This window comes from Mobula birostris, chromosome 29 (genome assembly GCF_030028105.1).
Source record: "Mobula birostris isolate sMobBir1 chromosome 29, sMobBir1.hap1, whole genome shotgun sequence".
NCBI classification, from domain to species: Eukaryota; Metazoa; Chordata; class Chondrichthyes; order Myliobatiformes; family Myliobatidae; genus Mobula; species Mobula birostris.
In genome coordinates this window covers 15457754-15472994 of record NC_092398.1, presented here as the reverse complement: position 1 = coordinate 15472994, position 15241 = coordinate 15457754, and the positions used below count along the sequence as shown (strand labels likewise).

The following is a 15241-nucleotide window of genomic DNA, read 5'->3' as shown; positions in this document are numbered from 1 at the left end:
CATTTAACAATATACATGTATACCGTCAAACGAGACAACGTTTCTCCGAATAAGCGTGTTAAGGATAAAATCGATAGATGGATTACACATAAATGAACAAAGTGTGTAAATTAAATATTGCAAGATACAGAACAGATAAACCAGTGACACTTTGAATGCGATATGGCTGTGTTTGTGAGTCCGATCACGTCGCCGCATTTCGCCGTCCCTCCTGTGGAAAATGAACACATTTCCCTGTCACGAGGCGGCCCATTTCCCCAGCTCAGTCCTGAAGTGGGAATTGCCCGTATTTTTTGTTGGTTTTAATATTTCAGTCGGAAAACGGCGAACATGCCGGTGATGGCGGGAGAGAACGAAGTCGGTGCACCAGTTAAACGGATTTATATGAAAACTGTTGCCTTTAATTCGGACCAAGCTTGTTTAACAGCAAAGAATCCGGCTTCGGACACAGACAGAGAGCGATCTGGGTGATGGAGGTGTCTTATTTTTATCGGAATCGGAGGGTTTTTGAGGAGAAAAAAACAGAGAGACAGTGGCCAGAAGCTGACGAAAGTGTGTCTCCGCCCTGTCCGCTCGCTGCCTTTAAAAGACGCTGCACCGCCGCCTCTCGCTCCATTTCTGAGTTTTCAGAGAGTTTGTGCAGAGTCGACGACATGACCGAGACCGCAGCCGCTGAAGTCGCTCCTCCACCGGTGCCTGCCGTTGCAACCAAGGCTCCCAAGAAGAAGGCGGCGGCCGCCCGGACCAAGACAGCCGGTCCCAAACTGGGCGAACAGATCGACAAGATTGTGGCGGATTGCCGCAGTCACCGAGGGGTGTCCATAGTCGCGATAAAGAAGGGGTTGGCTGCCAACGGCGTCGATGTGGAAAAGCTCAAAAGTCAGATCAAGATGGTCATTAAAAGGAAATTGGAAAGCGGCTCCCTGATTCACACCAAGGGCGCAGGTGCCTCCGGCTCCTTGAAGGCCGCTAAAAAGGACAGTGGCGCGAAAATCGTGAAAAAAACGAAGAAACCAGCGGCCAAGACATCTCAGACCAAGAAGCCAGCGATCAAGAAAACTGCGGCCAAGATAGCAGCTAAGAAATCTCCCGCCAAGAAACAAAGTGTTAAGAAACCGACGGCTAAAAAAGCGGCTGCTAAGAAACCAGCGGCCAAGAAGGCTGCGCAGAAGACCAAGAGCCCCAAGAAGATCGCGGCCCCGAAGGCGAAGGCTCCCAAGAAGTCGGCAAAACCCAAACCGAAGGCAAAATCCGTGAAAGCCAAGAAGGCGACTGCCAAAAAGTAAATAAAAATACACATTTTAAAGACCTGAGACCAACGGCTCTTCTAAGAGCCACTCACATCTCCCACAAAAGAGCTGGAAAATAGAGGTCTCTCTCTCTCCTCTATTACTCTGAAGCTGTCTCTCTGCTTCCCTCTCCGTCTCTCTCGGGCAGGTCAGGGTGATGTGATAAAATGAGCCACAGGCCGTCGGTTTGTCTTTGAACAGCACTTTGGAGAGTGAAGAGATTGATAATTTATTTGGTTGTAATGAATGTTTTGAAGATGTACTGTACTGAGCAGCAATTCATTTCGGTGTTGGTTCCTGTGGTCCTTTTGAAAACCTTGTGGCTGTTTTCCCACAAAACCATTTAGTAAAAGCAGTGAATTAAAATCAATCTCAGTTTTCTCTCTCTGTCCTCCCGGTTCCAGCAACACTGAATTCACTCACCGCGAAAAGCTATTCAGTAAAAACGTAAACATTCTGATTCAGCTAATTGACTGAAGATGATCGATGTTTTACATCAAGGTAGAATTTGATAATTCGTGATTCTTTTAATTGTAAGAAAACCGGTTGCTCTTGAAACAATATTTTCTTTTGTTTGCTCTTGGAATTGGCGGGCGATTTGAAACTGAACCGGCATCCAATCACTGCAGTCAGACTGGCTAAATTACGACTCTAAGTCACTAATTTCCATATTTCGTCGTGCGTAATATTCCTCACCATCTCCTCCACCCCCACCACCGGCCAGCTTCAAACTGGTGATGAAAAAGCAGCCAATCGCAACGCTGGGGCCTGCAATACACATCTCCCTTGCAACCAATCAGGGAGTGGGGCAGCCCTTCATCAACGATTTAAAAGCTGGTTCCTGCGTCTGCTCCGCTATTCTGATCCCGGTATTTGAAGTTGCTTTTGGACTGCTGAAGGAGAATGGCCCGAACCAAGCAAACGGCGCGCAAATCGACAGGTGGGAAAGCTCCCCGCAAGCAGCTGGCCACCAAAGCGGCGCGGAAGAGCGCTCCAGCCACAGGCGGAGTGAAGAAGCCTCATCGCTACCGGCCCGGCACCGTGGCTTTGAGGGAGATCCGGCGCTACCAGAAATCCACCGAGCTGCTTATCCGCAAACTGCCCTTCCAGCGCCTGGTGCGAGAAATCGCGCAGGACTTCAAGACCGACCTGCGCTTCCAGAGCTCAGCCGTCATGGCCCTGCAGGAGGCCAGTGAAGCTTATCTGGTTGGACTCTTTGAGGACACTAACCTGTGCGCCATCCACGCTAAGCGAGTCACCATCATGCCCAAAGACATCCAGTTAGCCCGCCGCATCCGCGGAGAGCGCGCCTAAATCCGACCTCCACACCGAACACAACAAAAGGCTCTTTTAAGAGCCACCAACACAACAGTGGAAAGGGCTGTCTGTTACTGTTCACTAAGCTTTTGTTAAACATGCCAACCCAGCCCCGATGAATCTCATCGACACGGAGCATCAGCAGTTCCGTGCCGCTGGGTAACATTTGTGTTGTTCTGTTACGTCTTCTATTGTCTGGAACACCAGGCTCGTAAGTTTTCTTTTTGGGTGGGAAGGAAACGATCAGGCAGGGAACATGTGCTTATCCAAAATGAACTATGCTCCTACGTGGCTTTATCCATTATCCCTCCCTCTCTATTTGCTTTAACTGGGGAAGAGTTGACTTTGGGAGAGGCTGTCAGTATATGCTGGGTGTGTAACTGAAGAGGTAGTGGTTTCTCCATCTGTGCTTCATCAATACGACGGAATGGAATTCTAAAGGCCCAGTGTCTCATAACACCAGTGCAGCAGTCTATGTCCCATCATTTCAGGTGTCAGTTAGAAAACGTTTATCTAATAAACTCCCAGTTTATACTATCAAAATGGTGGCAATCCTTGCATTGCAGTGCATAGAGGACGCACAGCCTAACTGTTTTCTGTTCTGTTCCAACTCCTTCCTTCTGGTGGGTGCTTTAGATCACCGAATGCTAGGACAAATAGGTACAAGAACAGTTTCTATCCGTATGCCATCAGTCTTATGAACACTTGAGTTTTAGTCTATTATAAACCAAGTCCACCTGTACATACACAGGTATACCTCACTGTATATAGTTCACGATTATTTACACTATTGTTTTGTTTGCCTTTTTTTTGTTCTGTACAGCGAGAGCTCAGGGAAACCGGCATCAAATTCCCTGTATGTGTCCACATACTTGGCGATAATAAAGGATTCTGATTCTGATTGTGAGTCCAGTCATTGCCCGTGTGTTTTGTTGGATGTTAGGCAAACATTATTACAGCTGCAGTATTGGGGAGTGTATGTCTGTTTTTCTGGATCACAATTCATGTCAGAAGTGAAGTAGTCAATAGGCTCACTAATAATCTATGCAGGGCAGTGCTGTAATACTGATATCCCACTAAGTAAGAGAGAGGCAAAAGTTTAAATTAAGGATCATGTTCTCTCAATCTGGCAGGGACTGTGAGACACTTAATTGAAGTGGGGACTGAATTGAATGGAATTTAGAAAAAGATGACTTCACTTTGGAGGAGATGAGAGCTCAGAAGGGGGGAAGTTGCAATTATAAGTCATAGGAACAGATAAAGATCATCGATTCTGCTCCACCATTTCATTATGGTTGATCTATTTCCCTCCACTGCCTTCTCCCTGTAAACATCAGACCCTGACCAATCAAGTAACTATCAAGCTCTACCTTAAATATACCCAATCACTTGACCATCAATGGCAATGAATTCTACAGATTCTGCAGTCTCTAGCTAAAGAAATTCCCTTTCATCTCTGTTTTAAATGGACATCCCTCTATTTTGAGGTTGTGACGTCTGGTGTCAGACTCCCACAGCACAGGAAATATTATCTACACATCCACTCTATGGAAGCCTTTCTATATTTGCCCAGAGCAATCAAAAACTCTTCATATGCCAATCCTTTCTATCCCAGACTTGATTTCATGAACTTCCTTTGATAGCTCCACAATGTCAGCACATCCTGTCTCAGATAAGAGGCCCAAAATGCTCACTACTCCAAATGAGGCCTTATCAGTGCCTTATAAAGCCTCAGTGTTGGAGCGTGGCCAAGTAGTGAAGGCATCGGTCTAGTGATCTGAAGGTTGCTAGTACAAGCCTCAGCTGAGGCAGCATGTTGTGTCCTTGCACTTAACCACACATTGCTCTGCGACGACACCAGTGTATTGGAAGCTGTATCAGCCCTAGTGCCCTTCCCTTGGACAACATCGGTGGCATGGAGAGGGGAGACTTGCAGCATGGGCAACTGCTAGTCTTCCATACAACCTTGCTCAGGCCTGCACCCTGGAAACTTCCAAGGTACAAATCCATGGTCTCATGAGACTAACGGATGTCTATAAAACCTAAACATTACACCCTCGCTTTTAAATCCTAGTCCTCCTGAAATTAATGATCACATTGCATTTGGCTTCCTCACCACCGACTCAACAAGCAAATTAACCTTTAGTGGATCCTGCGTAAGAACTCCTAAGTTCCTCTGTACCTCGGATTTTTTGAATTTTCTCTCCAATTAGAATTAGTGTACATTTTTGTTTCTTCTATAAAGTGCATAGCCATACAATTCCCAACCCTGTATTCCATCTGCCATTTCTTAACCATTCTCCTAATCTGTTTAGTCCTTGTGCAGACTACCTGCTTCTACAGCGATACTTGTTCCCTCACCTATCTTTGTATCATCTACAAGCTTTGCAAAAATCCATCAATTCCATTATCTGAAACGGTGAGTCGACGTTTCCACGGATGCTGCCCGACCTACTGAGTTCCTCTTGCGTGTTGTGAGTGTTGCTAGGTCCATAACCTGATGCACGAACAATGGCAAACGGCGAACAGAAGCTGAGAAGCGGGTTTTGTTCTGAGCGTTTCTTAGTTTAAAGAAATCGGTGAATTAAATCCCCAGCCAGTGTTGCAATAGTAGCTACACTTACATTAAATGTGGCGGACTCCAGTGATTAGTGAATGTGGAAATCAAGCCGACAAACAGACATGCAATAATTTCATTCTAGATGAGCATTAAACAAAGGATTTTTGGCGGGCTGTTTCAAATTTCAGTTTCTTTTAGGAGAATGAGTGGATATTTTCCGTGACTCTGTTGCTGTTTCTTGATTGGTGAATGGGAGAAGTTCTCTGATTGGATTATTTTTTCTATCTCCAATTTCATTGGGCGCTGTAGAACCAATCATACACGTTTCGCTGCCTCCCCCCAGAAGGTACAAGAAGGACGCAGAAACGCTTCGTAGTGATAGCGAAACCAGAGTTCTTTCCTCCGTGTTCAGCGTATCCGCAGAGCAGCCCTTTCACAGACACTGTGAGTGGCTCTGAAAAGAGCCTTTGGGTCATTGGGTTCAGATTCTGTCTCTTCACTTGCTGTTCCGCCGGTTTTCTTGGGCAACAGCACGGCCTGGATGTTGGGCAGCACCCCGCCCTGAGCGATGGTCACCCCTCCCAGCAGCTTGTTGAGCTCCTCGTCGTTGCGGACGGCCAGCTGCAGATGCCTGGGGATGATGCGGGTCTTTTTGTTGTCCCGGGCCGCGTTGCCGGCCAGCTCAAGGATTTCAGCCGTCAGATACTCGAGCACAGCAGCCAGATAGACCGGGGCTCCGGCACCCACCCGCTCAGCATAGTTACCCTTTCTCAGGAGCCTGTGAACACGGCCTACCGGGAACTGCAGTCCTGCCCGGGAGGAGCGAGACTTGGCCTTCGACCGAGCTTTGCCACTGGTTTTTCCTCGTCCACTCATCTTCACAATCTCGGCAATTCTTCCACGGAGAATGAGGGAATTCTGTCTGTCTGTATCTTGTTTTACGGCGGTTGGCATCCAGCTTAATGGTGCATTAGCGCCACCCTCTGCTCCAGAATGTGCACTAGACATACATTGTAAATCCCTTCACCCAATCTCTCTCTCTCTCTCTCTCTCTCTCTCTCTCTCTCTCTCTCTCTCTCTCTCACTCACTCACTCACTCACTCACTCGCACGCACGCGCTCGTCCTTCTTGTACTTTTTGGGGGAAGGCAGCAGAACGTGTCTGATTGGTGCTGCAACGCCTAATGATATTGGAGATAGAGCAAATAATCCAATCAGAGAACTGCCCCGATTCACCAATCAAGAAACAGCAGCAGAGTCATGGAAAATAACCGCTCATTCTCCCAAAATAAACTGAAATGTGGAACAGCCCGCCAAAATTCCTTTGTTTAAAGCTTATCTAAAATGAAATTATTAATTGTCTGTTTGTCGGCTTGATCTCCACATTCACTAATTACTGGAGTCCGCTGATCCACTTAACAATCAAAAGCAAAAGTGCGGAAAATAACTGTTTACTCACCAAAAAAATGAACTGTTTTGTAACAGCCTGCCAAAAGTCATTTTGTTCAAACCTGAACCTTTTTCTTTTCCATAGATGGCTTCTGACTTCCTCCAGCGTTGTGTGTTTTGCTTGTCGGATTTTTCTCCGCATTCACCCTTTACTGAAGTCCGCTACATCTAATCTTTTAAGTGTAGCTAATGTTGCAAAGGAGTCTGAGGATTTAATTCTACGACTTACTGGGTTAGAACAAAAATTGATTCTCAGTTTCAGTTCCCGGTCAGCCATTATGTGAATTGCATGAGGTTCTGAACGAACTAGGACTGCAGTTTCACCAAGTTAAAGAACCGTCTAGCATTGAAATGGGCTTCGGAGAAGTTTTCAAAATGGGACAGAAATTAATAAAGCTCATCCCCCAAAACAATTAAACGAGAAGGAACAGCAAGTGTCCACTACAAGTGACGAGGAGGGGCAATATATTCGTGTGGAAGAGACATTGCTATTATATCGAGCAGTGGACAGCATATTCTGATTAACATGAATAAAATATGAACTAGATCATGAAGCTCTGTTAATGAAATAGTGAGTGGCTCTTAAAAGAGCCTTTGGGTTTTCGCTTTGTTTTGGCAACACTCTTCACTTGGAGCTGGTGTACTTGGTCACTGCCTTTGTTCCCTCCGACACGGCGTGCTTGGCCAGCTCCCCGGGCAGCAGTAGGCGCACTGCGGTCTGGATCTCCCGGGAGCTGATAGTCGACCGCTTGTTGTAATGGGCTAAGCGGGAAGCCTCGCCAGCGATGCGCTCGAAAATGTCGTTCACGAACGAGTTCATGATGCTCATGGCCTTGGAGGAGATGCCGGTGTCGGGGTGAACCTGCTTCATCACTTTGTAGATATAGATGGAGTAACTCTCCTTCCTCAGCCTCCTGCGCTTCTTGCCAGACTTGCCTGATGGCTTCGGCAGCGCTTTCTTAGCGCCCTTCTTGGGAGCAGGTTTCTGATCGGGCATTTCTTCGGCTGAGTTGAGACACAGTAATAAAACAATCGTCGGAGCGCGAATTAAATAGCCAGCGCTCACTGCGGTATGCTAATGAGGAATGGGGAATCCGAGCATTTTCATTGGCGGTTTGAAAAGACCAATCGCCCATCGAATTCATTTCAACAAATCCTTTAATTGGATAGCAGAGGGAACAAATCAGAATCCCTGGCTGCACCAATCAAAAGCTGCTCACACTCTGCTTCGGGTAACACTGCCAACTGGGAACCTGTGGTTGGGGCTGAACAGGAAAACGTAAAATATAGATGGGAGATGGAAGTAACAACACATTCAGATGAAAAGTTCAAAGTAAATTTATTATCAAGGTACATAACTGTTACCACCAACAAGCGTGATTCATTTTCTAGTAGGCATACTCAATATATTCCATAACAATACTGACCTAAATAGAATAAATGAGACAGTATTAACTTGGGCATTCAACCACTGTGCAAAAGACAGAAACTGTGCAAGTACAAAAAGAAATAATATTAATCATGAATAAGTAATATACATTGAGAACATGAGGTGAAGAGCCCTTGAATGTGAGACCAGGTTGTGGAAACGTTTCAATGATGAAGTGAATTTATCCCCTTTGATTCAGGAGCCTGATTGCTGTGGGATTAATAACCATTCCTAAAATTGATGGTGTAAATCCTGCAGCACTTACCTTTGCAGCAGTGAGAAGACAGCATGTCCTGGGTGGTGGGGATCCCTGATTATGGCTACCTGAAACGATGTGCTCATGGCAGGGAGGACTTTACCCATGATGGACTGAACCATACCCACTGCTTTTTGTAGGGCATTCCTAACGGAACGGACATTGGGGCCTTTCCATACCAGCTGTAATGCAGTCGGTAAGTATACTTTCCACCACACATCTATAGAAGTTTATAGCATATGAAATATAGGACATAAAACACGGAACATAGAATACAGCACAGGAACAGGCTATTCGACCCGCAATGTTGTTCCCAACCAGCTGAAAAGCAAATCAAAAACAGCCAAAGACTAATCCCTCCTACCTACACCATGTCCATATCCCATCATCTTCTTCATACAGGTAATGCCTCAACAATCTCTTCAGCAACTTCTTTCAGAATCCTGAGGTGTTTACCATCTGGTGCAGTGACTTATCTACCTTCAGGCCTTTCAGTTTCCCAAGAATCTTCTCACTAGTCATGGCAACTTCACACTCCTTTGCCCGCTGACACACTCAAACTTCATCTCTGTTAGTGCCTTCCACAGTGAAGACACAAGCAAAATACTCATTCAGTTCATCCAACATTTCCTTGTCCCCAATTACTACCTCTCCAATATGATTTTACAGCAGTCTGATAACTACTCTCACTTCTCTTTTGCAGTTTATCTATCTTCAGAAACTTTTGATATCCTCTTTAATATTACTGGCTCGCTCAGCTGCATATTTCTTCTTTCCTACTTTGACTTTTTTTAGTTGCCTTCTGTTGGGTTTTAACAGCTTCCCAATTCTCTATAACTTTCCATTAATTTTATCTCAATTAAACGCCTTCCCTTTGGCCCTTACGTTGGCTTTCAGGGAGTTATATCCTTGTACTTTGTGAACTCTATCCACAGTGTTTCAACTCCTTCCAGTCCTATGTCACATCTTTCTAATGATTTGATTACATTTTTTACCAACAGAACCACACCACCCCCTCTGCCTACCTGCCTCTCCTTTCCATACAATGTGTATCCTTAGACATTAAGCTACCAGCTACGATCTTTGCTCAGCCATAATTTGGTGATTTCAATATCATTGTGTTACTGCACTACAGGTTCATTTGCCTTATTCCGTGTACTGCACGCATTCAAATAAAACACCTTCAGCCTTGTATTCACCCCTTTCGATTTTGTCCACCTGTTACATTGCAACTCATCCTGTTGTCTGCAATTTTGCCCTATTATCAGCCTCTCCTTGCTACCTGTCTCACTACACACAGCTTCTATTTGTAAACCAACTACCTTATCCTCAGCACTATCACTCCAGTTCCCATCCCCCTGCCAGATCAGTTTAAACCCTCCCGAACAACTCTAGCAAGCCTGCCCACAGGGATATTGGTACCCCTTGGGTTCAGATGTAACCCGTCCTTTTTGTACAGGCCCTACCTCCCCCAGAAGAGATTCCAATGATCGATAAATCTGAATCCCTGCACCAGTTCCTCAGCCATGTATTCACTTACCAAATCATCCTATTATCCTTAACAGTGTAACAGAAACTCTCACAAGCAATATACTCAATGTTAACAGGCACGGTGTGTGTCAGCAGTCAGTCAACCAAGTTTTATTTTCTCTGTCAATCAGCTGCCAAATGTTGCCACTGTGTCGTTCATTGCCACTGTCCCCTGCACATTATCATATGCTCTTACCCCTACCACTGCCCAGAGCCCCAAATTCTACCCTCTGCTGAGCCATCTCTGGTTTCCGACCATGTTCCACTGAACAACTATTGGTCCTCCATTCTGCTTTGAGACTTTTGTGGATCGTGGTGTATTCTATCAACTCAGCTGTGTGAGACTCTGCACTTTAGAAGCAGTGAAACTGTCCCATAACATTGAAAAGGGCTGGGAAGGAGAAGGGTAGCTGCCAATGTCAGTCTTCCTCGGCCAAGAAATTTGAGGGATGAAGAACATGTGGGACATAACTGCAGTCTGCTTATTGTCATCTTCATTCTGCATGAAGTCATGCAGGAAAAACAAGAGACCTCTGTTAGGAATGCATCACCACAGGGAGAGAGAGAGGTGAACAGCAGGAATGGATTAAAAAGGACCATTGTGGAACAAAAACACTGACAGGGACACAGCTGGGCTGAGTTGAGTCTCTACCGCACACTGGGTGTGTTGTAGATTCTAAATACCCTGGACAGGGTTTAAAATAGAACTGATTGATTAGTCACAGATGCAGAATAAGAACATCCAGTCCCATTAAACATTCACAGAAGAAATTCCTCCCATGCCCAGTGACCAGGGTGCAGAAGTGAATGCAGCAATAATTTTAGAGTTCCAACACCAAAAGTCACTTTTGAACTTGCCTCTGGATTCAACAACTGTAATGGTTAAATATCAAGCATGCAGCCGATTTAAACACTTCCCTCAGTGTGAACTCGATAGTCTATCAGTGTGCCACAAACAGGGATGAGTGAGTTCCCACATTCAGAACAGCTGGATGGTTTCTCCCCAAGGTGAACTCACTGGCATCCCTGTAGGTCAGATGACGAAGTGCATCCCTTCCCTCAGTCATAGGGAGGTGAATGGCCTCTCCCCAGTGTGAACTGACTGATGACTCTGTAAACCAGATGACTGAGTGAATCTCTTCCTAGTCAGAACAGGTGAACAGCCTCTCCCCAGTGTGAACTGACTGGTGTGCCAGTCATTTGAGATGACTGGCTAAATCCTTTTCCTCAGTCAGAGCAGTTGAATGGACTCTCCCTAGTGTGAACTGACTGGTGTGCCAGTCATTTGAGATGACTGGCTAAATCCTTTTCCTCAGTCAGAGCAGTTGAATGGACTCTCCCTAGTGTGAACTGACTGGTGTCTCTGTAGACTGGAGGACCGAGTGAATCCCTTCCCACACCTAGAACAGGTGAACGGTCTCTCCCCAGTGTGAACTCGCTGGTGTCTCTGTATGGTGGATAATTGTGTGAATCCCTTCCCACAGTCCAAGCAGGTGAAAGGCTTCTCCCCAGTGTGAATTCGATGATGTACCTTCAGTTGAGACAACTGAGTGAATCCCTTCCCACAGTCTGAACAGGTGAATGGCCTCTCCCCATTGTGAACTGAACGGTGTGCCAGCAGTTGAGATGACTGAATAAATCCCTTCCCACAGTCTGAACAAGTGAACGGCCTCTCCCCAGTGTGAACTCGCTGGTGTCTCTGTAGATTGGATGACTGAGTGAATCCCTTCCCACATTCTGAGCAAGAGAATGGTCTCTCCCCAGTGTGAACTCGCTGGTGTGCCAGTAAGTCAGATGAATGAGTAAATCCCTTCCCACAGTCAGAACAGGTGAATGGCTTCTCCCCGGTGTGAATTCGCTGATGTACCTTCAATTGAGATGACCGAGTGAATCCCTTCCCACAGTCTGAACAGGTGAACGGCCTCTCCCCAGTGTGAACTTGCTGGTGTGTCTGTAGGCCAGATGACTGAGAGAATCCCTTCCCACACACAGAACAGATGAATGGCCTCTCCCCAGTGTGAACTCGCTGGTGTTTCAGTAAAGTGGATGAGTGAGTGAATCTTTTCCCACATTCAGAACAGATGAATGGCCTCTCTCCAGTGTGAATTCGCTGGTGTGCCAGGAGGTCAGATGTCTGAGTGAATCCCTTCTTACAGTCTGAGCAGGTGAATGGTCTCTTCCCAGTGTGAACTGACTGGTGTCTCTGTAGTTGGGATGCCTGAGTGAATCCCTTCCCACAGTCTGAGCAAGTGAATGGTTTCTCCCCAGTGTGAAGTCGCTGATGTACCTTCAGTAGAAATGACCGAGTGAATCCCTTCCCACATTCTGAACAGGTGAAAGGCCTCTCCCCAGTGTGAACTGATTGGTGCGCCAGTAGTTGAGACGACTGAGTAAATCCCTTCCCACAGTCTGAGCAGCTGAATGGCCTCTCCCCAGTGTGAAGTCGCTGATGTACCTTCAGTAGAAATGACCGAGTGAATCCCTTCCCACATTCGGAACAGATGAACGGCCTTTCCCCTGTGTGAACTCGTTGGTGTCGCTGTGCTTTGAATGACTGGATGAATCCCATCCCAAAATCTGAGCAGGTGAACGGACTCTCTCCAGTGTGAACTCGCGGTCTCTCTGTAGGTCAAATGATTGAGCGAATCCCCTCCCACAGTCTGAGCAGGTGACCAGCCTCTCCTCAGTGTGAACTCGCTGGTGTGTCTCCAGTTGGGATGAGTCAGTGGATCCCTCGCAGAATCAATGCAGTTAAAGGACTGATCCCTTGTGAACAAATGCTAGTGGGTTCTCAGTACCCTGGTTCCAGTCAATTTCACTGAATTACAACAGAAAACTTCACTTCACATACAAAGAACATTCCCAGCTGGGATGAGATAATCTGTCGTCTCCGAGGATCAATAACAGATACATAGGTGTTAAAAAGGAAGTAGCCGGTCACTCCTTAACTATCTGGACAGAGACAGCAAAACTGATGTGTTGTTGTGTTTGAGATTCCTCTGCACAAATCCTTTGTCGTTGCTAGCCTGTAAAATGAATTACAAAAGACATCAATACGTGAAGGATGACACTTCATATGAGACAACTTAGTCTCTACGTCGAGCTCTGACATCAGAGTGTTACAGCAAGTGACCCTGGAGACTCTCATGGCTGATCCTGGAGACTTTCCAATTATTCTGACCCCCAGCACAGCAGCTGCTTGATGGTGGTGATCTAATCGATGGCAATGAAGGGGTGGACACTAGTCTTTCTCCTTGGAGTGTGTGGCACTTTTGTGATGTGAAAGCTACAGGTCACTTGTTACCTGGGACAAAATTGTTTGATATCACTATGTACCCAGAGAGAATGGGACAAAACATGATCTCACAAGGAGAAAGGTCCAGAAGAGGAGGTCGAACAAAGGTGATTTTCTCAAGAATTAAAGCTGATGGAAGGATCTTGTTCCTTTTCTCCATACAGCCCAAGAGACATTTTTATTGATAGAAAGATTCTCTCTATTTCTATTCCGAGTTCCTAATCCTTGGATTTAGATATTCGCCAGCAGATCCATCCGGTCCCATTCCACTACCTGTGCTTCCAAACATGCCCTACGGACTGGTGGGGAAAGCTGTAGAAGTGACACCCATGGCTGCCTCTGTACCCAGAGAGCCCCACGAACGAGAGACTGGTCTATATGTCACGGTGTCCCAGCAATGCGCATGCACCACAGGAAACACCATTACCTTCGCTCATCAGCAGAAACCTTCCCGGGGGGATGAATTGGGCTCGAGGCTCAATTGCTGTGGACGGAGAATAGGGAGGTGTGGCAGTTGGTGGCGCTGGCTGTGAATGGTGTGGGGATGTTGAGAAATAGTGTTGGTTCAGGTAGGGGGAGGATCCGGAAAAGGAACTGCAAATGGAGGGTTCGGGTGAGGGCGAGTTGGCAGGAGGGTTTGTAAGGAAGTCAAATCCAGATCTGGAAAATGGAATAAGAAACATAATAATGGAATGATTTCAAGTGATGGAGAGGAAGGGATGGATATTTTGAAAAAAAAAGAGAGACTTCAAGCTATTGCTTAAATTTGAACCGGAACAGCCAGCCTCCATCAATCCCATTAACTCCAAAGCTAAAAGCAGCTCATACTTTCGGGAAGATGTTAATTGTGTGTAAGGATAAAAAGCCGTGTAAGAAGGCATTACAATTGAAGAACTTAATTTGGCAAAAAGGTAGTACCTACTTTGCCTAATGAAAATATAGGTATTAAGGATGTATAGCAGGTGTTCCGGTGGAGACTTTGATAGAAGAGGTTAAATCTCATTTACTGGGAGGCAAGGTTAAGGCAGCAAAGAGATTACAAGTAGTCAGAAATGGGGAAGGGATGGATAGTTTATCTACATTAATATGTTTTGATGAAGTGAAGCTCCCTGATAAAGTTAGTTTGGGGTTAGTTATAAACCTCATATTCCATCCCCGCTTAGACATTACGAATGTCAGAGATTTGGGCAGGTTGTGGCAGTATGTCATGGGAAACTAAGATGTAGTAAGTGTGGTGGGGAACATAAAAGTATGAAGATTGTGAGGGCGTAATGTTTAATTGTTGTAATTGCGGAGGAGAACATAGAGGATGTTAAGTACTTAAGAAGGCAGCTTAAGTTCAAAAGGTTAAAGGTGTGTCTGTGCAAAGAGTTAAACCAAACATTGATAAAGTATTACCAGTCAGAGAACAGAGTGTGAAGTCAAAGGCTATATATCGGCATCATACTTCTCTTACTAAAGACACTTTACTAGTTGATAAAATGAAGTTTGTGATGTTTAGAACAGATGTGGTGAACTGTACTGCTCTGACATCTAGTCGTACTGAGAAAATTAAAATTATTGTGGAAGCTGCTGAAAAGTTATCTGGGTATAACTGGTATTATGTGGGAAACCATAAATTAAGCTCTAATGGGTGGGCTATCTGTATTTCAGTCTCCTTGTGATGTTTAATGGGCATAAGAATATTGCAGTGGAATGCGAGAAGCCTGATTTCTAATGATCAAGACTTTTTAAGAAGTTTCTGATTTATCAAATCCACCCAAAGTTATATGTATTCAGGAAACTTGGTTGTTATAACATTTAAATTTTTCTTCGCTGGATTATATTCTAGTTAGGCATGACAGATTAGTTTTGGTGGAGGGGTTGGTGTTGCAAGTTTTGTAAGGAAAAGGACAGGACGTAAAGTTGTGGATGAAAATGAAGTATATGAGGCACTTGTAATAGAAATATTTGATTCAACAGGTAGGGGTATTAAAATGGTAAATTTTTCTAACCCTTGTGGAAAGCTCTTGATTGATTTGCTGGAAAGCATATGTTGCTCTTGCTCACTAAGGGTTGTATGGTGTGGTGATTTTAATGCACATAGTTCACTGTGGGGTTGTCCGCAGAATGATGGT

General features: G+C 45.4%; 4 protein-coding genes and 1 pseudogene across 4 annotated transcripts in view; 2 read left to right on the top strand and 3 right to left on the bottom strand.

The window, feature by feature from the left end:
- Positions 1-6042, bottom strand: part of LOC140189847 (histone H2AX-like) — an 836563-nt pseudogene extending 830521 nt beyond the window's left edge.
- Positions 654-1286, top strand: LOC140190034 (histone H1-like). The gene has a single exon (XM_072246439.1). It carries the CDS (start codon positions 654-656, stop codon positions 1284-1286), a length of 633 nt encoding a protein of 210 aa, XP_072102540.1.
- LOC140189981 (histone H3) lies at positions 2193-2603 on the top strand. Its single transcript, XM_072246365.1, has one exon. The coding sequence runs from the start codon at positions 2193-2195 to the stop codon at positions 2601-2603; it is 411 nt and encodes a 136-aa protein (XP_072102466.1).
- A 1197-nt stretch (positions 6043-7239) lies between the features above and the next one.
- Positions 7240-7611, bottom strand: LOC140189998 (histone H2B type 1-H-like). The gene has a single exon (XM_072246384.1). The coding sequence runs from the start codon at positions 7609-7611 to the stop codon at positions 7240-7242; it is 372 nt and encodes a 123-aa protein (XP_072102485.1).
- A 353-nt stretch (positions 7612-7964) lies between these two features.
- Positions 7965-15241, bottom strand: part of LOC140190249 (uncharacterized) — a 73340-nt gene continuing 66063 nt past the window's right edge. The window contains 1 exon segment of the mRNA XM_072246815.1: positions 7965-12339. Within this exon segment, the coding sequence (XP_072102916.1) occupies positions 11085-12339 (1255 nt within the window). The 3' untranslated portion in view covers positions 7965-11084.